This window comes from Chroicocephalus ridibundus, chromosome 8 (assembly GCF_963924245.1).
Source record: "Chroicocephalus ridibundus chromosome 8, bChrRid1.1, whole genome shotgun sequence".
Taxonomy (NCBI): Eukaryota; Metazoa; Chordata; class Aves; order Charadriiformes; family Laridae; genus Chroicocephalus; species Chroicocephalus ridibundus.
In genome coordinates, this window is record NC_086291.1 from 41,084,220 (window position 1) to 41,109,012 (window position 24,793).

The 24,793-nt window shown below is 43.9% G+C and overlaps 1 protein-coding gene across 7 annotated transcripts in view; it reads left to right on the top strand.

Annotated features, from left to right (window-relative positions):
• Positions 1-2,339: 2,339 nt before the first annotated feature.
• The window catches only part of CREBBP (CREB binding protein), a 97,210-nt gene continuing 74,756 nt past the window's right edge, over positions 2,340-24,793 (top strand). For 6 of the 7 annotated variants that reach the window (XM_063342993.1, XM_063342995.1, XM_063342999.1 and 3 more), the window contains exons 1-2: positions 2,340-2,855; positions 16,766-17,478. In XM_063342993.1, coding sequence (XP_063199063.1) covers positions 2,771-2,855; positions 16,766-17,478 — 798 coding nt within the window. In that variant the 5' untranslated portion in view covers positions 2,340-2,770. The remainder of the gene's footprint in view (positions 2,856-16,765; positions 17,479-24,793) is intronic. The other variant, XM_063342998.1, reaches the window with a different exon arrangement.

A 24,793-nucleotide genomic window follows, 5' to 3' on the forward strand; every position in this document is an offset into this window, starting at 1 on the left:
AGCACGTCACCTGAGCCTTATACGACCTGCTTCTCAGGTTGGGAACCAGTATGGAAATCCAGGGAAGCAGATGAGCTCCAGTCTGTTTTGGGCTGGGGAAGTCTGTCTAGACAGAGAGTAGGGTATTTGTAAAGCAAGGCTGGGTTCGGCCCTGGTCAGGTCTCATCACCTCAGGTTGGAGACCTGCCCTGGAGGCTGGCGCAGCCACACGTGAGGGTTGAAGATCAAGAGAAAGCTGAGGCCATGGGTGTGCAGAAAGCAGGGGGAGAAGCCCGTCAGCCAGGCCACAGCAGGGCCACTGCATAGGTTTCAGGAGGAAGGCAGGAGGAGGAGGAGGAGAAGGGCAGGCACGGGGGGAACACAAGCACCCCATGGCCTCAGCATCGCCCCAAGGCTGCATGGCAGCCACGGAGCTCAGCACTCACAGGAGAGGGAGGGCATGGGGTGGCATGGCTTGCCCGGACTGTGTCAGGGGCATTGGGTGCTGCTGTGCCTCAGCTCTGAGGGGAACTGGGGGACATTGAGAGGGGACATCCGCATCAGGACTGAGAGGGGAGACTGTGAGGGGACACCGAGAGGGGACACGGTGAGGGGGACGTTGATAGGGGACATCTGTGGTGGGACTGAGAGGGGAGACTGCAGGCGGTGACTGCGAGGGGACTGAGGGGAGGCTGAGTGGGGACATCTGTAGCAGGACGGAGGGGAAATGGTGGGGGACTGAGGGGCAGATAATGTGGGAAGCGACTGTGAAGGAGCTGAGAGGAGATTGAAAGGGGACGCTGTGAGGGGGACATGGAGAGGGGACATCCACCTCAGGACTGAGAGGGGAGGATGATGCCGTGAGTGACTGTGAGAGGGCTGAGGAGAGACTGAGAGGGACATCTTGAGGGTGACGTTGAGAGGAGACATCTGTGGGGGACTGAGGGGAGGATAATGTGAGGAGTGGCCGTGAGGGGACTTGAGGGGAGACTGAGAGGGGACATCCATATTAGAACTGAGAGGGGAGGTTATTTGGTGAGTGACTATGAGGGGACTGTTTCGGGCTGGGGAAGTCTGTCTAGACAGAGAGTAGGGTATTTGTAAAGCACGGCTGGGTTCGGCCCTGGTCAGCTCTCATCACCTCAGGTTGGAGATCTGCCCTGGAGGCCAGCGCAGCCGCACGTGAGGGTTGAGGATCAGGAGAAAGCCACCTGAAAGGGGACATCTGTGGTGGGACTGAGAGGGGACACTGTGAGGGGGATGTTGAGAGGTGATACTCACATCACGGCTGAGAGGGGACTTGGGGGGCTGAGGGGAGGATAACGCGAGGGGCGACTGTGGGGGACCTGAGGGACATCCCCATCAGGACTGAGACGGGAAACTGAGGGGGACTGAGGGGAGGCTGAGAGGGGACATGGTGACGGGGGCGTCCAGGGGTGACATCTGCATCAGAACTGAGAGGGGAGACTGTGGGGGCGACTGCTGAGGGGACTGAGAGGAGACCGAGAGGACGCGGTGAAGGGGCAGCCGTGCGGGTGCTGAGGGGGGAACCCCGACAGAAGCAAGTAGAGGAGACCGAGGTGAGCGACCGGGGGGCAACCGAGGGGAACGCTGAGTGAGGACACCGCGAGTGGGCCACTGCGTGGGCGCCGAGAGGGTCCGGGGTGGGGTGGGGTGGGGGACGCCCTCGCCGGCCCCTCCGCGGAGCAACTGAGGACGCTCTCGCCCCTTTCCGGCGCCGCTCGCGCCTTTCCGGCGTCGGCGGGGAGGGCGGGGGGGAAGGGGGGGAAGAGTGGGCGGGGCGGGGCGCGTGCGCTGTGACGCCAGACGCAAGCCCCGCCCCCGCCCCCGCCCCCATGGTCTCTGGAAAAGAGAAGAGAAAAAAAAAAAAAACTTTTTTTTTTTAATTGAGGAATCAACAGCCGCCATCTTGTCGCGGAGCCGGAGAGCGGCGCGAGCGGAGCGGGGCCGGGCCGGGCCGGGCCGGGGCAGCGGGGCCGCCCGCCGGGGGACACGGGCAGCCGCGCGGAAGCGCCGCGGACGGGCAGAGGGGGCTCGAGGCAGCGGGGCAGAGCCGGCCGGAGCCAACCCAGCGCCGCCGCCGCCGGGAGCCGCCGCCGCGCCGCGCTCATTGTTTTGGGGCGTTTTGAGGGTGTTTTCGGGGTTTTTTTTCTGATTTTTGGTGGTTGTTTTTTTTTCAATTTTTCAATTTTTTAATTTTTTTTTTTTTTTTTTTTTTTTTTTACCCCTCCCCACCTCCTCTTTCTCCCTCCCCCCCTCCTCCCCCCTCCCCTACCTCGGCCGCGGTTCGGCCGGGGGCGGCGGGCGGGGGCCGGGGCGAATCCCCCGGCGCGGAGGGGAGGGGACGGGGCGAGGTGTGTGCGGTGGTGGCGGTGTTTTGGGGAGGGGGGGGGGGGGGGGAGCGGCTATGCTCCCCGACTCTGACTGACTGAGCCGCCATCCGGGCACCTCCTCGGCGGCGGCGGCCGCCGGGCGGGGGGGAAGAGGCCGGGAGGAGCGAGGCCGGCAGGGAGGGGGCGCTGGGCTCTTCCCCCACCCCGCCCCGAACCCTCCTCCCCTGCGGCCTGCTGCGGCGGCGGCGGCCCGGCCCGGGTATGGGGGAACGGGGGCCGCCGCCGGTCGGGCACTGAGCGGCGCTGTTGTTCGACGGGGAGAGAGAGAGAAGAGAGACCGACCGAGCTTCAACCACCCCCCCTCCCCTCACCTCAGACTCCCCCCCGCCTCCGGCCTCTCCGACGATTTACCGGCTCGGACGGCCCAGCCGGCTACCATGGCGGAGAACTTACTCGACGGGCCGCCCAACCCCAAGCGAGCGAAGCTCAACTCGCCGGGCTTCTCCGCCAGCGATAGCACAGGTAAGGCCTGCGGGGCGGTGCGGGGGCGGCAAGGCCTTACCGGCGGTTCCCCCCCCCCCCCTCCGGCGGGCGGTCGGGCCCGGCGGTTGCCGGGCCCGACCGCCCGCCGGAGGGGGGGGGGGGGGAACCGCCCGCCCTGCTTCGGTTCCCGGCGGGGGTGGGAACCGGCTTGGCGAGGTGCCGGGAAAAGCGCGGGGGGGGTGGGTAGGGGGGGGGAAGGATCCCTCCCGGAGCGGTTGGGCCTCCTCCAGTCGAAGTTACCGGGCGGGACCCGTACGCCAAGTACCGTCCCGGCTATAAATAGCGGTTGGGGAGAGACGGTTGAGGCCTTCTTTTTTTTTTTTTTTTTTTTTTTTTGAGTTGAATTTCCCTTTCCTCCAGGGGTGGAGGGATTTGGCCTCGGCTCGGGTGTTGGGGGTGCCCAGGTGAGCGGGGTGCGGGCAGGGAAGGAGGAAAACCCCCTCCAGCAGAAACACCGACAGCCCTGCTTCTGTCTCTGCTCCTTAAACCCCATATATCACCCGCAACTAAAAGCCCTATGCAGGCAGCCCCTTCCCGAGACACTACGGAATAAAAACTCCCTACTAGCACCTTAATGTTTTGCTTTTTTTATCCTCCCACCTGTGACCCCGGTGTAAGGCGCTCGGCTCAACCCCTTCCAAGCGTTTTTCCTCGAAAAACGAATAATTTGCAGATAATATTTGAAGTTGTTGGGTTGCTTGCGTGATGAAATGCCCAGCGGGCTGGCAGTCGCTGCGACTTGTCTGTGTGTCGCGTAGTGTCTTTGGCCTGCTTCTTTTTCAACCCTAATGGGTTTGTAGGTAATAAAACACATCAAAATTTCTCATTTCCAGCAAGCGTGTGCCTGTTGTAGATACGCACGTGTGTGCATAAGAGCATGTGTGCGTGTACTGACGTCTTTCAGTGTTCCAACTGTTTTAATCACTGAAACAGTGGTTTTATGGGGACGAGAAGCGTGTTGGACTTGCATTTCTGTTTTCAGAGATTAATGAATCTTGTTGAAGGGACAGTGATAAGTTAATCATACTATGCCTGCTGTGTTTTTATAGACTGAAAAAATTATTACTATAATTGAGCTGATAAATTCAGTGGGTTTTTTCGGTTTGCTTAATCTGCATTTGGCAATAGTTTATAGATACTTCAGTCCTTTTGGTGGTGGTTTGTTTTGGTTTTTTTATGCAATCTTTTTCTTCTCAACCTACAACTAAATGAGACATGCCAAAAAGAAACCGTATTGAGAGTAAGAATTGACAGAGAATATCTAGGTGAAGTCTTGTGATTGAACTACGTTAATCCCTTTCGTGGAAGCAGCGGAATATCATACGTAAGGCTGAGATGCAAGTTGCCGTGAAATGCAGCACAGCAACTCAGGGAAAGCACAGTTTTTCTTTAATTCTTCAGCTAGACATTTTAGACTCTACTGGTAGCCAGTGAAAGATGTTTGAAGCGGTGTCGTCTTTTTTTTTTTTTTTTCTTTTTTCTTTTTTGAAGTTCATTTGGTCTGTTCTGGAATGCTTCAGACATAATTACGTCCTGTTCAGCAAGTTCTAATGCGTCTCGGTGAGCTCTGTGCAGTGCTAGATATGTAAACTCCAGCATCTGCATAAAGTTTTGCACGGCTGAGGGGGCCTTTGGTCACCCGGGACGGCAAACCCCAGGTTGTATTTTGAAACAAGTGGGAGTGTGTCTCTAGCGTTCTGTCGACATCCCCCGGTGTTCTTCAGGCAAAAATACATCTCTGCTTGAGACTGCAGGTAATGTTCGTGCACTTAAAACTGCTTTTTCAAAAAAAATAACCTCTTTAGGTTTGTTGCCAGCAGCTAATGGTGCTTGTTGAAAGATTGCTGAATGTTTCTGTGCATTGTAGCAGGCAATACAAATAGTTTGATTCGCAGATGCTATCACGTACCTGCTCCTGAACCTAAACCAGGCAGCTCCCTTGCGCTGTGGCTGAAATGAAAAAGTTAGGTTGCAACCTGGAAAGTTGCCTTTGTGGCCAGAGGTGCTTGGGTTAGATGGGCTTGAGGCTCGCTCCCTGAACGAGCTGCGAGTTGTGTGTGTTGGATAACTGAATTGTGATTGCAGTCGTAAACCCGCGCTGTTTGATGCCGCAGCTTGCGTGAGTGGGACGTGCTCTAAAAGACGTTGCGTGAGGCTGGGTTGTGCAGTTCTGCCGCTGCACGGTCAGGCCCCGAGCCTGCGAATGCTCGTAACCGAGCAAAGCCGTGCGACGGCGAAGGGCCTGATGGCAGCCTGCAACGTTCGACAGAAAGCAACTGCTCATCCTTGTTTATATTTCGCTTTTATGCTTTGATGCGGTGATGTGAAGCAACTCCTTTTGTCAGGGTAAATTTTAGCTGCCTTTAATCTTTCTGATAAAAATAGCTCCTCGGCTTACCAGAGCAAAGTTTGTGCGATTGAAATTGGTCTACTTAATGTTCTGAAAGTATGGCCTTTTCTGGTAAATTTAAGCGGCTAAATCAAATGTCTGGTCTTGGAGAAGGGAGTAGAGATGAAAGGATAATGCAAGTGTGTACCGTGACCATTGTTAAGTTTCGTGATAGTCCCATTTTGCAGTTGCCCTGTTGTTCTGTGTATCAGTAAGGAAGGTTAAGACCCTGGACGTTAACTTAGCTTGCCGTTGCTGTGCAGTATTGAACGAGCCGATTCCTGTGATAAAATGTTCATGCGAAAGATGTTTTCCTTGTCCAGCCAGGTAGGAGTAGTGCTTTTGTCTAATTAACGCTTTGTTAGATACATGGTATTTTTCATACCTAAGCATTTGTCTCTTCTGTAACTGTTGTGAGGCATTCTTATCTACTGCGCTGCAAAATAAACACAGGACTCCTACAAAAAGTAGAATTACAGTAACTTTGGTTATGGCAGCATATAATTTTAATGTTGAGTGTCGTGATTACTTTGTTGCTGGCATTGGTCCTTCGGCAGAATGTGCAGTGAACTGGCAGCATTCCTGAGTTGGTCGTGGTCTGAAGTTTGTGAAAAGCGTGCTCAAATGGAGCAGCAGCAAAGCTGGCGTTCTTCAGGTGTCCCTTCGCTGTGGTTCTGCAGGTGGCTTGGTGCTGGTTTGTGTTGCCTTGCCAGTAATGCCTCTGCCTGCGTTTGTTACGTACCCTGCAGCCCTCCGCTGTGCTCCGCTCCTTCAAGAAACAACAAATCATAATTTGGGCCAAAGCAGGAGGGTGTTCTTAGCTGGGTTATGAGTTAATGAATTCCTAAAGTGGGTGAAGTTGGAAAGAAGGAGAGATGAGCAGCTTTAAAAGTCCATCAGATCTGGATTTTCACCTCATACTTGTGTGTGGCTTGATTTGTTTGGGTTTTTTTTCCCCTCCACAACTTCAGATAAATCAGATTAAGCAGTACGGCTGCTGCTGCAAAAGCTGCAGGCTGAGATTTCCAGTAATTCACCTCCTCCTCATAACCCAGTGCGTTGGCATCGCTGTGCCCGCATTTTAAAATTGAGGAAAGACTGGCCTCGTCGCACGTTCCTTTGTACGTGCCGAGATAAGGAGATCTCTGGCTAACTCCCAGCGAGCTACAGAACTTCACAGAAGGGAGTTTGTGTCGATACACAGCCTGATTTGATCTTACTCTCCTGCCAAAAACAGGATAGGTGTATTTCAGTGGATTTGGTTTTTAGTTTTAAAAGAGATGGACTGCCTTTGAAACAAAGTAGCTTAAGGAGAGACAGCGAGGCTGTCTGAGCTTATGTTCATGTACTTAGCTGAGACTTCAGATGGGCTGAAGTCTTGGTGATCTAAAACCAGATTTTGTTTGTGCATGTAAAAGCACTAGTTTGTATGTTTTAGAAGGGTTCATTCCCGCGTAGTTGAAAAGTTTCATGGAAACCTGTTTTAATTGGTCTGCTCCGGTTTCATACCATGTGTGCAAAACTTTCCTGTCATTTGTACGCTGTGACAGTAAGAATCGCTTTTATACACCTTCTTTCTCCATCTCTCTCTGGAATAAGAAAAAGGGTAATGCCATTAAGTGAACAGACTTGGATTTATAAGCAGAAAAATAGGGGAAGAAATGCTTCATCTGGAAAGATGTAGGTGGAGTGTGTGTAGTTGTAATTGTATCACACAACGTCCCGTGTTTTGTGGTACTTGCAGCATAACTAGCCGGGATGGGAAGAAAATGCGGTGTGGTATTTCATGGCTGTATTGTTTCTTAAGACTTACTGTATACATGTAATGATGGGGGTGGTGGATGGCAGATGATGATGCCAAGCGAAAGTGTTTACTTCGACTTGTGTTAAGTGTGATACAAGCTGGATTCTTATTTTTTTCTTTCACCTTAAGTGACTGACCTGCATAACTTTATGCCTGCAGTTGTAATCTGGGACAGGAGATCTGTAAGATTAGAAATTGGCTCATTTATTGAGCAGATAGCACAGCTCATTCTTACCAATTCATGAAGCGTTGCTGGTAGCAGGTTATTGTATACTTTGTCATTGTTTGGGTTTTTTATAGACTTCTCCAAGGAGTTTGACGCTTAACATCTGTATGAGATGAAAGCAGATGATTTGCCAGCCTGATTTTATGGGTCAGCCCTACAGTTGTGGCCCTTCCTTTTTTGAAATTCATACTTGGAGTGATAATTGCATATGTGCTTGGGAGTTTACCAAATTGATTCCCCTTCCCCCTCATCATGGCTTAAAATTAACGTGGTAAATGCTGTCTTATGCTGTGGCATTGAGCTCCTGGAGAAGCCCTGCCAACAGCAGGCAGGAGTAAAAGCTGTGCTGGGGTGGGTCAGTCTTTGTTGTACCCCAGAGATCTCTTGATAGCTTATGAAATGATTCCCACTTTTCTGCTGCAGATTATTCACTTTCTATTCCGACTGAACGTTCCTTGGAGTCATAGTCCAGTGCCATTAATTACTTCTACAGCAACATGCTGTGTTTCGCTATTGCATCTGCAACTCCACATTAAAAAATCCACCTATTCTTGGTGTTTATTTTTATTAGAGACTTTGCTCTCTCGTGTTACCTGTTAATAGAGAAGAACATGAATAAAAAGCTCACTTTGTTCGCAGAATACTGCAGGTTAATGTGAAATCGGGGTGGAGGGGGTAGCTGAAAAACAGTATTTGAAAAATTCTGAGGTTTTTTCTTATACAACGAAAAAACCGGTGAGGTAACTTAGAAATCTGACACTTCATCCTAATTTGGTTTACACTTTCAAGAATTTTTGCTTTGTAAATCCTCCTTTTAACATATGTTATGTTTTCCATCTGTCTTCTCAGATGTCTAAGATACAGAGAGAGCCTAAATCTTTTATTTGGAAAACTCTTTTTAATAGAGATATCTCAACAAATACTGTCAAGTATTGTGCAGAACCATAGTGTGAATCAAAAGCAAACTGAAACTTCTATTATCAGTGGTAATTCGCAATCATAACTCAGAATCTGAATCTCTTAACGTAAATTCAAGTGCTTCATTTCATCTTGTTTGTCCTCGTTTCTTATTCACCATCATTGAGAAATATGGACCTTATTTGGAACATTGGATAAATACAGTATCTTTGATTTGCAGTAACTTTGTGTGTGTATATGTATTCTTATTTATACGTATGTAAGTCTGTAAAATAATCCCCTACTTCTCTGAGGGGCACCTTTAATGCTGTGGGAACTTCCTCAGGAAGGCAGCGTCATCAAAATGAGTTGCTCTTTCTAGGTGACGAGCCTCCCAATCTCACAGGTAGACGTTACTTCATTGCTGCTGTCGGAGATCTCTGAGGCAGGCATCGGAGCCAGCCACTTTCTATTGCAGAGCGAGAAGGGGAATGGAATATTAGATTCCAACCCCTGTCCGTGTGTGTCACGCCTGAAGAGCACAAGCTTCTCTCTTGCTGTCCCCAACTTTACCGCAGCGGGTACTTTGATAGCTGTTGTAGTGGGTGTCGTTGATGACATCGCTTCTGTGTCATCCTCTGTGTAGTTTCATCTAATGGAGCAAAGAAACGTGGAAATTACCAAGAGACTTGAATTCAGTAAGTACTGAATGTAAATCTGTTTTGTAGTAGCTGTGAAGTTTTTCCAAAGGTTCATAAATTCCTTTAAGGAAACTATTAACGAGCATGATTCAGAACAGCCTTATCTCACTGAAATTAATGCTTTAAAGTAAAATAGATTTGTGAGGATATTTTTTCTGTATTCAGTCAGTTAGTGTTGCAAGCTTTCTTTGAGCGTGAAATTTATAAAAACCATTAGTTTCAAGCACATGTTTGCTGTTGCATCCTTATGCACGTTTGGTTTGTGTTGTGTATTCTTGCACAGCTGAATTTGAGTTGTCAAGCAAACGCTTCACTTATAATTCGGTATCAGAAATAGGGAGGAAAAAGTGACATTAAAACCAAGAGAACAGAAACACGCTTTTTGCAGCTATTACACATCATAAAGGAGACACAAAACTTGCCTGTTTCTTAGTAATCGCGTAACACTTTTTTCTTTGTTTCCTAATATTACTTCAAGTGCATATTAATCATTGCTATTTTAGTTTTCGCAGAAATAGGCCTGTTCTGTGCTTCTGTTACAGAAGTTGCACAAAGGTGGGAACTTTCAGAGAAGGACTCGTGTAGCTGAAGGGAGCGTTTGAATCAGCCCAAGTTAGAAGGGAGTGCTGAGCATGGACTTCTCCGCACCGGTGCCGTCAGTCATGGTGGGGAGGATGGAGGGCTGAACAATTTAAAATCTGAAACACCTTGTGTTGACCTGTGTATTTAATAAGAAGTCTGCGGCCAGAGAACATCACGGTTAAAGTTTGTTTGTTGAGATAATTCATGTCATTGTACGTTATCTGCTGATTTTTTTCCCAGATGTGCAGTGAGTGTGGCACAGCCTTAACGGGAAGCAGTGGATCTGTCTGTTGTGTGAGCTAACTGAAGGCATTCGCATGCAAACGCTCTGTGTTGGTACAGACTGTGCATTTCATGCTGCCTTAAGCAAATGCCCACTATTAATTACCAGATTCTCAGATGATTCTTCTTTAAAGGGTCATCCCGAACTTAAATGTTTTGTCAGCTGTTAAAATAGTGTGACAGAAAAGATGTGTGCGTTTGTGATAGGATGAGGATGAGCTCTCGCTTCTGTTACTGTGCTCCAGGAACCCCAAAATATTTAATCTGGGAACGTAATGCTACTAGTGCGGTGGTCTGCCAGTCTCTAGGCAGGTTGCTTGCCTCCTGTTTCTTCTGTCCAGATCTCTGCTCTTACAGCAAAGTAAATTACTGAGGCCTTTTGGTCAGTAAGTGTGTGCCGCCTGGTTGCCACATGCGATGTGGCAATAGTCATGTCTGTGTTGTTGACGCTACTGGGTTGGATTTAAAGTTACTTGCAAGAGCAATGGTGTCAATAGAGAAGACACCTTGGGAAACAATTAAGAGGAAGAATGGTTATGGAGAGGCTCTGTAGGAGCAGAGGAAAGCAAAGTCGATCCATCGTTTGACATTTGATGCTTCTTAGGACAGACCAGAGTGAGTGCTCTTGTTGGAATGCTTCTGCCACATGTTTTGGGGGTTATTTTAGTTTTATTCCCCTCTGGCATCTGGGAAGAGATGAGAGACTAGCTTTCTATCTGAATGCATTTTTTGTATTTATTTCTGTTTATTAACTTTGGTACCAGGTGCATTTAGTGCATATACTACTTTGGTTTTAATAGTGGAACATTCAAGTATTCTGTGATTATTGTTTTTAAATTATTTTTTTAATGGAAAGGTAGTAGAAGTAGAGCTGAAAATAGTGGTTATTTGTAAAAGAAGCAAGTATCTTAGGTTTTTCTGGACCTCCAACACAGATTGTATTTTCATTATGAGCACAGCAAAAGAGAGATTTGGATAAGTACAGTAGAGAGAAACTTGAGGTTGTGACATTGTGATACACAACATGCAAGTGGAACGAGAGGGTGGGAACTCAACTCGGTAAAATCAAGGAAGGATCTCAGTTTGTACTGTTCTCTTTTCAGGGAGATGAGAAAGAAGCCGGGGGGAGAACAGTTGGTCTTCCCTGTATCAGGAGCATTATCCTGGATCACACATGTTACTTTTGATAGAGGGGATATAGACACGTTCATTTTCCCCATCCTGACTTGTATGCCTGGTGTTAGGGCTGGTGTCAGGAGCATTTTTAAAACTGAATCAATAATACTGGTAGTGTTGCGGTAGAGGTTAGAAGAGAACTGATTTCTTTTTCATTAGCTTCTTGATTTGTTCGCTCTGTGTAATGAGCTTCAGTTTTGAAAAGTCACTTAGTTGCTGAAGTCTTACAGAAATGAATTAGGAGAGATTTTAGGAGCTTGAAGCTACTTTAATTTAAGATTACCTAGATTCTAAGCTGATAGTGTCCCTTTTGGTTATTGGGATGCACAAAATGAACCCGATGTAATTGATTTTAGGAACTGTGTTGCTGCTTAGTTGCATGTCTGTACCCCGAATGGTATTCATGTTATGGAGAAGCGTGCTTTGCCAGAAAACAAAGTTGCAAAGGAAGTGTGGTAGAAGGAATGCCCCTGTCTCCGTCTCCTGATCCAGAAAATCCCAGCCACAGGAAAGCAAGAGAAGGCAGGTGTAACATCCATTTCCAAGAAATGCTAAAAGGACAATACAGGTGATTACAGATGGGTCAGCCTGCCTTCCATCACTGGGAGGATTGTGGAAGAGCTGGAGTCAATTTAGTGAAGGGCTACCAAGGAGGTCAGGGGGCTGGAGCACTTCCCTTTGAGAAGAGGCTGAGGGGCTGGGCTACAGGACCTCCTGATGTCCCTTCCATCCTCAGCGACTCTGAGTCTGTAAGCAAGAGAGACTGTGATAATTATTCTAATGAGTTTCCTAGAGGCAGGTGCCTGGAATGCCTAAAGCTGGGGCTTGTTTCTGAATATTGATATATTTGAATTTTGACCAGTCCACTGACTTAGGAACGAGCAAATCAGACTGTGTTTCTTTCTGATCCCAAATGCAAGTAGTTCAAAAGATCAGGCAGAAAGAAATTTAGTTAAATATCCAAATCTGTTATTAAGCGAGCCATAACTTGTTGAGACTCATTCAGATGCCTGCTGTTGGATCTCTCATTTCCCCCCTCACCCTCCTCCACCCAGCCTTTAGAGTCTCCTTGGCCCAGTCAGGTCCGTCATCACTGCCTTTCTCAAACTGGTTGTTAAACATCACCTTCCGAAAAAGTGACGCTCTTCTGAAAGTTAAGGTCAGATGCATGTCAGTTTGCAGTCTTTCTGTGTGTCTTGTTACATGGAAGACACTAATGTAGAGTTTCCTGACTGGAAGTCTTATTTTTTCTATGAATTTGTTGTTTAAATGCTCTAAAACATTAAATACACTAATTGTCTTTTATGAAACAATAAATTATAGAATCCTCAAACCTCGAAAGGAGGTTGGAATGGGCGGTGGTAATTGCTGACTGCACCAAACAGTATGGCTATTGAGTTGGGTTACCTGACATTGAATTTTAAGGAATGGCTGGAGCTCTGAACTGTTGAGGCTTTGTCTGCTGGGGTCTGGCATGATTGAAAGAAGCCTTACAAAACAAAATTGGGCTCACTGAAATGTAACAGCTATGTTGGCATGAAAGAAAGGCACGGTGAAAATACTGCTTGTGTACTGGGTCTGCAGTGTGACTTCAGTGTCTGCTCCGTGGATGGGCAGTCAAAGTTTGGGACAGGAAAACTCCCAGTCACGTTTCAAGTGGAGATTATGCCGTTAAAAAATGGAACTGAATTTGATAGTTCTCCTCCTGTTTGCTGTGTGGTACGTTTGAGATAATAAATCACTTAAAGAAATACCTTAGAATGTTTGTCATCTCTCCACCAGGCTGAGCTGAAGGGAAAAAAATGGTGACATTGAAACAAGTTAATTGATTGAAGTAGTATAATAAGAAGGAATCTCCTGATAACAATTGCAAGTAGTCATGCAGATGAAAATGTCCTTCCTGAGAACGCAGCACAATGTTTTCTTCTAAGAAGGCTTGGAAGGAAACAACATATTTTTTTATTCTGGTTGCTGAAGGTGTTGTCCAGGAAGGCAAAAAACTGTGACATTTAAGCTTGTAAAACTGAAATTAAGAGAGAGCGTGTCTCAAGTGTGGTTATGGTCCATGTGTGAAAATAGCTGCTCAAAGAATGCAAAATTCTCAAATTGGAAAAGGAGCCCTTTGGAGGGAGTGGGGGTGTTGGAGCTGCCTAGTGCTTTTCTGTCCGTTCCGAAAGACACGTTATCTGGTTTTTTTGGCGCTCTCCTGTTAAGAGACCATTCGATTTTGTGTAACGGAGATAATGAAAGGTGTGAGATTTAGGATCGGAAGTGCCGTGTGAGAGCCGAGACACTGCGAGGTGGGTCTCCGCAGTCTTAGTCAGCTCTACTGCTTCCTGAGCACTGAAATCAGATGTATGTGCCTTATTAGTTAAGGGAATCTATCCTCTTTTAAAATAAAGACCCCTTTTTCTGTCCTGTTGCATGCTAGGTAAGCAGCAGGTTTGAGAGACGGAGCAGGTACAAAGCTTGGTAATTGGAGTGGGACTTCTCATATAGGTATTTTTTGAGCATTGCTTCAGATGAAATTTTATAATGGCAAAGGCATTTGGTTGGGTTTTTTTGGTTTTTGTTTGGGATTTTTTTTTTTTTTTTAGGCTCTTGGTAGCTGCCATTGACTTTGAGAAATCGCTGAAGCATTGAGAAAGGGATCAATTATCTTCTCACGAGGGTGAGGGGACTGAAGTTACTTTTCATTTTGTGCCCAGTAGAAATGGGCTGCTTTCTTATTATGGCAGATTTTTTTATGTGTATAAATATATTTTTTATTTTTGCAACCGTCAAAACTATATCTTATCTTTATAGATTTGTTGCAGACATGCTCAAGTAGACTTTTGTTTTCTGTTGTATTTTACAGCTGTTGTAAAATGTGCCCTGTGTTGGTATTTTTAACGTACACAACTCTGATTAAAATATAAAAGCAGGAAGATTAATCATTCCTGAACATTTAAATACTCAGTGAATTTTTACATGGCCACTGTGCTAAGTTGTTTACCTGCTTTTTATTTTCCTGCTGGCAGAGCCGAAACTTTCCATGCCTCACGTTACCATATAGTCTCCTTACAGGAGCTTAAGAGTGGTAGATTATTTTAGGTTTTAAGAGGCAGTATTCCCAAATGCTTTCTGCACTCTTTTCGTAAACTGCAAAAACATTTCCAGTCCTTGGCTCTGGCAAGATTGTTCAGAGTCCAGCCAGCCAAACAAAAACATTTGAGCACTTATACTCCAACATCCCATTTTGAAATACAATTGGAAAAAACTACTCTTCTTTTTTTTAAGCCACAGCAACGTCTTCCCTCTCCAATTTTTGCCACTTCTCTGCCCCTGTCCCCACGTGTGCACACACAAATATGTACCTTTTGTTCATGAATTATTAACAATTTGAGTGCAGAAGTTTGGAAAAACACCATTTGTGGGATTTACAACAGTTGTCTGAACAGGCATTGTAAACCTTGAACTTCCCAGTGGGCTGGGGTGACAAGAGCTTCAGCCGTGGACCCTGTGTCACTACCCTTGGTCCCACGTGGGCAGATGGCTTTGGTTGTGCTTCAGGGGACCAGGACCTGGGGACTGCCTCGCTTCTGGCCAGACGGGGCTTGGTACTGAAAACAGGCCATGGGGTTTTCATCGGGGGGGGGGGTTAGAGGTGGATAGAAGGTTAAAAATAGTGAAATCTTGGAAGAAGAAAAATAGAAGGAAAAAATATAGGAAGAGACACGAATTGCAGCGTGTCAAGTGGGTTGTGTGGGAAAGAGGAGGAGAGATGAAGCCATCACTGGAAGGAATGTAGTTGAAGGTACACTAGGAATTTCTGTAAAAGACAAGCTGAAAAGGTGAACTAATCAGCTGAAGGAAAAGGCAGCAAGTAAGAGAGAAATTAAAAATACTTTAATGAACCTAGCTAACAAAAATGTTAGTTTTGTTACTTCCCTGCTTGAAAGTGAATAGGAGATCTGTTCCTGAGCTGTGGTGTCTTTTGTCGTGGCCAGTGTCGTGTGAGCCTGGAAGGAGTCTTCAAGCTTATTGACTTCAGTAGATGATGGTGGAAACGTGTAGGGCCCTAAAGGACATGCTGCCGCGCATGCCTCAAACCAGGCAGAATTTAACATTTTTGTATATGTTTACTGAGACTGTTTATGTAATTCACTGGTCATTGCAAGACATCTGAAAATTTGTATTCATTTTTCTTCAGTTATGTTGAATTGAAAATTCAAATGCTGAGGAAACGCATTGTATTTAAATGTACCGAGATGTGTCAGGAATACATCCTAGCTTTGTGACACCGGCTACATGCTCTTTGGATTTTGGTGTTTCTTTTCAATGCAGTTAGTGTGGTCCAGGCTGTCACTTGCTGAACGATCTTATGCCACTTTTGCAACCTGAGTCTCACACCAACTTTTTGTGGTTGAAGAGTGAATTAAACTAAAACAACGAAGCTTTTGGGATGCCCTTCTTTTGAAAAGAGCTTTTGTGTGCTCTAAACTGGGAAAAAATTCGGTTTGTCTGTTGCTAACTGTGAGGGACTAGGGTTTTCAGGGCTGGCTTTTGGGGGGCAAAACAAAGTTTTCACACATTTTTGTTACCTTACAGTAAAAGTGGTTGGTTTGGATCACGTTCTTGGACTGGAAAACTTTTCTGACACGTGCTGCATGTTTGAATTCATCAGCTGATGAATTCAGGCTACTCTGATGAATTGAAGCTAGTCTACTTACATGTTTATTAATACCTGTTCTTACGTCTTCAAATATATAACTTCTATTTTTACGTGAAAGTACCTATATACAGTCAAGTAACTTTCTATTTCTAGTTATGTACCAAAATAACATTGTTACACAGATGCTGCTTATGATGTGCAATAAAATATTGCAGCGAACCTGAGTTGCTCCTTTTAAAAAAAAAAACCAACAATAAAATAAAACTAAAAAACCCCACCACTTTTTATCAGCCTGAATGTTCCAATCAGGCAGAGCAGTTCCTTCAAGTAGCTTAATGAAGATTTGATTGATTTATTTTGCTCATCTGGAGAGTGTGTGGATTACCTTTGTCAATATTGGACATGATAAATGAGGGCTGGGCACTTAGAGAGCAATTTGAATTATTTGAGCCGTTCAGGGATCGAGATGTGACTTGATTTGAGAGGCATTACAAGGAGAAAATGCTGAGTGTCTTTTGGGATCTTCTGAGGTAGTGGATTGTCATACAAATCAATTACTAGAAACTGATGTTGGACGTGTTTATATGTGAGATTGGGATCAAATTACTGAAGAAGTAGTTGTCTTTTGCTCAAGTTTCAAAGCCTAGCTGGAAGATGTTCTTTTGCCATGCGCAAACATAAATTACAGGGTTGAGGTAGGATTGCTGGGTGAAATGCAGCGGTTTGGGATTACGCAGGAGGTTAGAGAAGGTGATGTAATCACTCTCTTGGGAGAGTAAATCAATAGGAAAAAAAAAAAAAACTCTAGATATTTCTGCCGCCTTCTTTTAGCCAAAATAAGAGAAATTTAGGAGTTAGATCATCATATTCATGCAACCTTAGTTTCCGGAGATTGGTGCAGTGTTTTATCAAACATCTTGTGAAAAAACTACTTACTGGCCAGTGCTGTACCCTGTATGGTTGTATGTGCACAGTATATAACCAACAACTGTGCTTTCTGAAAGGCTCTGGAGTTCATACTGCAGGGATCCTTGCTCACTTGCTGGCAATATTGAGTCTTGGGTAAAGATGTACCTTAATCATGTCATTGTTTAGGACTAGTACAAAGTAACATGGATGAATATTTTAGTTACTTGTTTGTATGCTTTTCTCACTTGTGTTTCTGTTTTAACTTGTAGATTTTGGATCTTTGTTTGACTTGGAAAACGATCTTCCTGATGAGCTGATCCCCAATGGCGAGTTGGGCCTTTTAAACAGCAGTGGGAACCTTGTTCCAGATGCAGCTTCCAAACACAAACAGCTTTCCGAACTTCTAAGGGGAGGCAGCGGCTCTTCCTTAAACCCAGGAATTGGAAATGTGAACTCAAATAGCCCTGTCCAGCAGGGAGTTGGTGGTCAAGTTCAAGGGCAGCCGAACAGTGCTAACATCGGTAATCTGGGTGCTATGGGTAAGAGCCCTTTGAACCAGGGAGACTCTTCTGCTTCGGGCCTGGCAAAGCAAGCCGCCAGCACCTCTGGACCTACCACACCTGCATCACAAACTCTGAACTCTCAAGCACAAAAACAAGTGGGGATGGTGACGAGCAGCCCTGCAACATCACAGACTGGACCTGGGATATGTATGAATACTAATTTCAGTCAGACACACCAGAGCCTTCTCAACAGTAATTCTGGTCACAGTTTAATGAATCAGCCTCAGCAAGGACAAGGGCAGGTAATGAATGGATCTCTTGGGGCAGCTGGAAGAGGAAGGGGAGCAGGAATGCAATATTCTGCCCCTGCCATGCAGGGGAATACAGGCAGTGTGCTGGCAGAGACTTTAACCCAAGTATCTCCACAGATGGCTGGTCACACCGGACTGAACACAGCACAGACAGGAGCAATGACTAAAGTATGTACATATAATTTAATATATTCTGTTTGTTGCACTTGTTTTTCCTCCATACAGGTGTTTACGAAATGCAGTAGATTGTTTTCTGGAATAGAACTAAAGAACACGCTTTCTTTGAGTCTGTAGTTACCTGTTTCAGTCACCAGTGGTATCATGAAAGCAAGATAATTGAAACGGTATTTCTCATGTAATCAGAAATGAAAGCACTTGTTGAAAAACGTATCCTTGAAGTTAAAAGTTGGCTAGTATCTTAGCAGGGTGAATTAGAAAAGAGTAGCGTAATCCTGCAAAAAGGAGGCATATGATTACTTTTGTGCAGGCTCTCACTTTAGCTGCCAGACAACAATATCTTATAAAGCAGTGTGAAAACTGTTAGAGAAGTATTTGTAGGTTGAAGGGAGAGGTGTAGCAATTGGTCCTCTTGTCAAGGGCCACTGCCAACAGCTGTGCAGTGAATGTTTTTCATATAGAGAGGAACTGATCTGAAAACATCAAATTTCACGTCGATTGCAGAGCTAATGCAAACTCTGGGAAAGGGAAGGGCAGTGTCTGGGCAAGAAGTCTAGTTCAGTGCTCATTGCAGATTGGGGCAGGGAATATGTACACCTGGAAGTATCGGCCTCTGTCCTGGGGTGTTACTCTGGTCCCTGCTTTGATATAGTCAGTACTTTTTAGTTCTTTGTTTTCCAGGTGTGAGCTTAGAGAAGTGTTGTGATTGCTGCTCCTCCTGTCTTTCAGTTGGCTAGCAGTGAGCTTCATCTCTTGTCTCTGTCACTTTGATACAATTCCTTCCTGAAATTTTGATGGCAAACCCACCATGATCTGACAATTTTTTTATCTCTGATACTTCATCTATTCATACATCACTAGTCATTATCGTTGTAGTTTATTAACACGTAAATGTTAATTCATCGATGTGTTAGGAATCGTGGAAAAAATATCGCATTGCCTGACATAAAGGTGTGTGTCATATTCTCTGAAGAAGTGCTGACATCATTGTGGAGTACTGTATAGTTAACTTTAAGTTTTTAAAATAAAAACCATAAAAAATACTCTCCCTGCAGTGAAGGGGATCCCTTTGCTTAAGGCAGAGATGCTTGTGGTCTGAGTGAAGGTCATAGCTCATGAACGTGGGTATCGTTGTCTCCAGCCTCCAGATGGGCTAAATTTGTTGTGTGGAGCAAATTGGTCTGCAGAGGAAGAAAATCACCTTATCTTTCATTTGTTTTTCTTCTGAATTTGTGGGAAGAGTAACAAATGCTGATTATCTGGCTTATTTCTATAAACTTACAGCTATCTAAGTTCTTAGGAGTAGATTTTCCTAGCCATTACACAGTTATGTGATGAAACACTCATTTTCACTGTGGACTAACTTAAGTAGAATTACCCCAAAGCAAAGGGACTTGCTTAAGGTCTTCATCTGACAGAGTATGTATGAACTTGATTGGGGAGGTGCTGTCTTGGTTTATTTTCAACAAACCCACCCCTGGTAAGGAATAGGCCAGCACTCGGACAAATTCCTTCTTTCAAGGACTTCAGTCTTAGCCTGATGCCAGCTGCCAATGCGATCGCCAGCTCGGGAAGGTGACCTGGACTTTCTCAGTTCAAGAAGTAAAGTAAAAATTAATTTGGACAAGGAATATGTTGCAAAAGAATAGTGGAAGTGTCCCTGTTACGCAAATCATTAGGTAGTCCTTGTACGTAGTGCTGTGCTAGGCACTGGTGGTACATTTCCAAAAAATTAGAGCAAAATCAGTGCTTTTAGAAGTCCTTGGACACAAAGTTGTCTGTAGAAACTGAAAAGCTAAGGCCGTTTAGTGACAGACAATAAGTAATAAAATGGTGTCTCTGTGAAGGTGCTAGCGCTTAAAAGAAAGCAGTTTTAAAAACTTGTCCAACTTGAAAGAATAGAAATTTGGTGTTTTCCAGGGCTTCGTCTCATGCTGAACAAGAGCATTGCATGTTTTTTTGGCGTTTTTTGTTTGTTTGCAGTTGGTTTTTTTTAAGTTTTTCTTTCCTTGTGTCTTAATTTTCTCTTGGTAAAAGAGCCAGTGAGCCCGGTATTTTGTGTTTCCATTTTGGAACAAATTACTTGCTCCCTGATTTTTCTCCTGATAAACAGAAGCGTTCTCCGTTTTTGCCATTCTTTTTAATAGGCATTTGAGGATTGGCATCCTCTTCCAGGCTCTTCCCACCCCCAGTTTAGTGTCCTAATAGGATTATCAGCCGTGATTGTGTGCTAGCTTTTTTTCTTCTTGATGCTCCAGTTGTGATGAAAGCTTTTAAGAAAAATAAAGAAACGTTTTGGTGAGTTTCTGTTCTTTTGAAACTGCAGTTTCTGCTGAAGGAGAATGTGGGTTAGTTTGTTTTTTCACCTCCTGTTCCCTGATGTTTACGACTTGATGTATACAGCTTAAAAGACTGGAAGAGCAGCAATAAAAGTGGTGAGGCAGCTGATCTACCTAATAGTGATAGTGCTCAACTTGACTTAATGGCTTAAAATGTAGCTGCCGTCAGGCTTGAAGAACTGTAGCAAGGCTAGAAGCAAAGTTGGTGACTGTAGCACCATATCCTAAGGGAAAGAAGGAGGTGTGAAATAGAAATGCAGAAAAAATCTAAAAGAACTTTTTATACCAAGATTTTCTCATGTTTAAAATAAGTGATGTGCATCACTGATTAACCTCATTCAAGTATGGCTCAGAAGCCCATTTTTCTCAATTAAGTGTGTTTCTGTGCAATGTGTAGCACTCATGACACTTTATGGTCTGGGACCAGTTTTGTTGCAAGACCTTGCTTCCTCGATGATGTGTTCTAATCCTTTTTTAGTAAATGACTGATCAGGGAAAATCCATTGCTTTTTCTGTTTCTCTTTCTTGTGGTATGTTATTACAAGCATTCTTACTAGTAAGAGAAAAAGAAGGGGAAAAAGAAAGTTCAGAATCTAATGATCCCTTCACCTTGCTCTCAGAAATAACTGGGATTCATTTCATCTGGAGCATCGTAAGCCAATATTGTTAATTTTGAGCTGGACTTGCCATTAAGGCAGCCCCTGAAAGAATGAAAAGTACACCAGAAATGAGCATGGTAACTCAAACTCATGATCACGTGCTTGTGTAAGCTGAAGGTGGCGGATAAACCTTACCCCCTAATTGGTTGAAAAGGGAATGAGAAATAGCCGATTCTCAATGTCAGAGGGCCATAAGGTGCTGACATCAAGACAAATGTTTTTCTATTGGCAGTGAAAGTTTAAAGCAAAATACATCCTCAGTCTATAGGGACATGAGCGAAGGATTTAGTAGATTCCATATGACCCTCCAGAAGAAGCAACCTGTCAGTACAAGTTAAACAGGAGCTATTAAAGTCATAGTTGTGTTTTCTTGGGAGCGTGTAACGTGTTCTTGATAGCCTAGAATATTTTTAGAAATAGGGACTAGAGTAGTCCCTGAGAAGGTTTTGTGAATTTAAAGATACAACAACTTACTATAGCAAGGATTTGAATTCTTCATTGGCCATGGCTGTGCAATTTGCATGTTCGGTTTTATGTTGAGTTTGTGTTTTTAATTTTACTTTGTGTTTTTGACTTGTCTGGGATCCTCTGGAAACCTTTCCCTCCTATGTTACTGTATATGTATCTGCTCCATTCACTACCAGACTCCTTTCCTGTGACAAGTTTGCTTGTAACTGTGGCATTGTGGCCCTGTTTTCTTTGACGACACTACAAAGATAGTTTTCATTAGACTGGGTTGAAGTTCTTTTAAGAAACATGGTTAAAAGAGCAGAAGGATTCTTCTTTGAACAATTATCATTTGTTGGGGTAGAAGAACAGATCATCTTGTCACAGTAATTTCCAGTAGGAGCAGAATTGTCCTTTTGTGTTGCACCATGCTTTTTTGGAAAGTCCATTAAGTCCAGAAAACGTATTCAAGCCATCTAGAAAATCTTTATAAATTAGACTTGTTTTTTAAGATTGTTGGTTGTCAAACACTTTAAGCAGTAGCAAAGCTAAGCAGATGGTCTATTGCTTCCATAGAAATAAGCACTTCATTCCAAGCTTGCTCTGTGCCTAATACTCTCCAGTGAGAGTTCATCCCTTTCAAATAAAGGAGATGAAGCCTTCATGTAGTTCATTGTTGCTGTCTGCCACATGAGCGTGAAGTTCTGTTTCCGTAGGTCAGATGTTATATAGTCTCTTGCTGAGATGCATTCCCCTCTTCCTAATACTGCTATCAAAGCTTGTGGAAAATCCGAAGAAAATTTTGGGAAGTTCCCATTTATTTGGAATGGTTCTCAGACTTCTTTTTTGTACTCTCAAGAGTTTCAGACAGTGATTCACCTATTTAGTACTTTTGCTCTTTCTCTTAAGACGCAGTAAAGTCCCATTGAGATAGGTAGAACTCTTGAGTGGTTGTGTTTTGGTTTTTTGGTTTTTTTATGTTTCCAAGGTGTATTGCCTCCTTACACGATTCTGTAAAAAGGATTGCCTTTTTGTCAGTAACTTCAGAGCCATATCACTCAAAGATATGCTGGTACCCAGCAGCAGAAACTTGGGAAAAAAAATCCTGGAGTTGTGTGTGGCTGATAATCTACAGAAGCCATTGATTTTAACCCGCAGTGAAACTGTACCTTGTCAGGGGTTCCTTTCAAAGTGTTCTCTGTGGGACTAGTAAACCCACCTCAAGGTTAGTTTTCTTTCTGAGAGGTGCAGTTTAATCAAATGTGTTATTGGGCTCTGTACACCCAGTAAAAGGATGTAATTGTTTGGTCAGATCTCAGTCTGAATCTATAAAGAAATCAGGAGAAAATGGTGGTTTATTTTTCCAACATTATTGTTTTTTTTTTTTTTTTTTTGTAAAATGCCTTTTCAAGGTTGTAGATTTTAAAGTAACCTCATTCTACATATTTTGAAAACTCTAAAGGAAAATATTTGTATTGATATAAACTAGAACCTGCCTGGCAGGGAGAAACTGATAGAAAAGCTGTTCTGGCTGGCAGATCTTCCAATGTAGTATTTCAGGAAATGATATGGTAGTAATGAGTTTAGACAGAGTTCAAAGTGCTGTGTACAAGTGATGAGTTTTCCTTACTGGTGCATTTATTGTATTTAACTGGAAGTTGGTACCAGTAGTTGGATTGGCACCAAAATCTTACAGGTTCAAAATACCACTAACTGCAAAAATAGACCTAATATGCTGGACTTCTGCATCAGAATTCAGAGCAATCTTTCTCTTAACTATATTGGCCTAAATAATTTGAATAGTGCATGTTTTCAACTTTGTTTTAGTCAAAATAGCCACATGGCAGTGCATGTTGCAGTAGGAGAAATTTTAGATCAAAGGGGAGGAACTCTTACCAGAAGTGAACTTTAGAAAACAGGAAAACCATTTTTTATGTCGACCAAGAGAATAACCAGTTGTCTCATTTTTTTTTTTTTACTGTTGAGCTATAAAAGAACTGAATTCTGTTATTTGTTGTTTCTGGGCTGGGTGTACGTATAATATATGTGCCTTTGACAAGCACGTTCACAGTTTTGCTCCCTGTAGTTGTTCACTGAGTGGTGTTTTGGTGTTGGATATTAATCTCGAGTAAATTTAATAAGAGAGTGAACTACTTTAAAGAGGAAGAATTCTGATACAAGACTTCAGTTGTGCACGTAGTTATGTTGCTCGACTTGATGTTTTGAGGAATCTGTACTAAGGAAAATTTGTGGTGAGAAAAAAATGAAGCAAACTATTTATTTAAACAGATTACCCAGTTGACATTGCTAAGTACCAGATTTAGATATGCTTGCTGATTGTGAATTAAGTCAGCTGAAGATGTTCTCATTCCTTTGCAGTTCTGTGTGTTTTAGCAAACTGCTGGTGCAGTTTGTTTCTCCGGTGACTCTCAATCTGTCTGAGTCTGTCTGAATTGTTTTAACAGGACTTGCAGTTAATTTGCTTCTCATCCCCTAAGTTGTCCGTACGATGCTGCCAAGCTGACTGTCTCCTAGCAGACCGTGCCTCTGGCAATCACAAGTAGCCAGGCCAAATCACATTCCACATAATGCCGCTTCCCAGTTTCAGGGGACTCTTAATAATATTACAGACTTGACCGTAGTTGCTTGGTTCTCTGTTGAATAACTATCACCAAAACAGCGTTTTTACTGAGAAGAGACATATGTGCTTTTATAATACTACAAACAGAAGAAGGATATAAATATATGGAGACGGGTAACAGAAAATGTCGCTGACTCGTAGTAAAATTAAAATATCTGTAAGGCAGTTTTGTTTTGAAACACTACCATGCAAAGCGGTACTCCACAGATGAGTTTACTCTGATACACTGAAGAGATTTGGTGACTTAAAAAGCTCGCTTACCACAACTGTTACTCCTGGCACCTGAAATTGAGTTGTTTCCTATTTCTGGTACATGAGTTAAATTCCATTTGCAGTTGTGCAATGTCATTGAAGATCTTTGAAGCGATAGTCACTTGGCTCGTGTCTTCTGCTTAAGCAGGTATCTGGGTTCAGTTTGGCTCTAGTGCTGCGAGGTAAATGCAGCAAGAAGTGGAACAGTCAGCCTTCACAGGGCTTCCCTTCCTTCTGCTTCCAATTCGGGCAGTTACAAAGTCCGTCTCTGTTAACTTGCATTGGCTTAGCATCCAGCTGACAAAAATGTAATGTTTATGGTATCTTTTCAGAGTAGAATTGTGCCATTATCTTCTACTCTGGTAACACAACACAAACGTTAAGGATTTTTCATTAACTCTAAATCATATTGGTTACCGTCTTGCAATTCTTCGATTTTTTTATTGTTGGAATGGCGTTTATTTCTAAGTAGTGTATCTGAAAGAAGGATTTGGAAGTGAACCTAATGGGTCCACCAGGTTTTTTTGAAGCCACAGATTAAAAGCAAGACTTCCAGTGTTGTTTCAGAAGGCTTATTAAAATGACAAAATAAGCTTCCAAGTCCTTACTAAAAGATGTGACTGAAATTATTTCTTTCTAGTTTTTAGGCTGTTTTCACATGCCTTCCTGCTGCTGTTTGTAGTTTGGGGTTTTTTTTAGTACACAGGTGAAAAATGACTCAGATGTTGAGAGGAAGGAGAACCTGCCAACTTAAAATGTTGTTGTGTAGAAGTTATGAAATACCTGGTTACTTCAGTCAGAGGGAAATGTCTTTGTCGTAGTAGTTTTCCTAATAGAGTCTGATCATGCATATAGATACTATTGCACGGGAGCGTTTCTGCTGACAAAAGCTTTTAGCAAGTCTCTAAACTTCTCCTTACTTAAAAGGTAAACTTAGCATTTGTACTTGACAATGAGCTGTGATTATA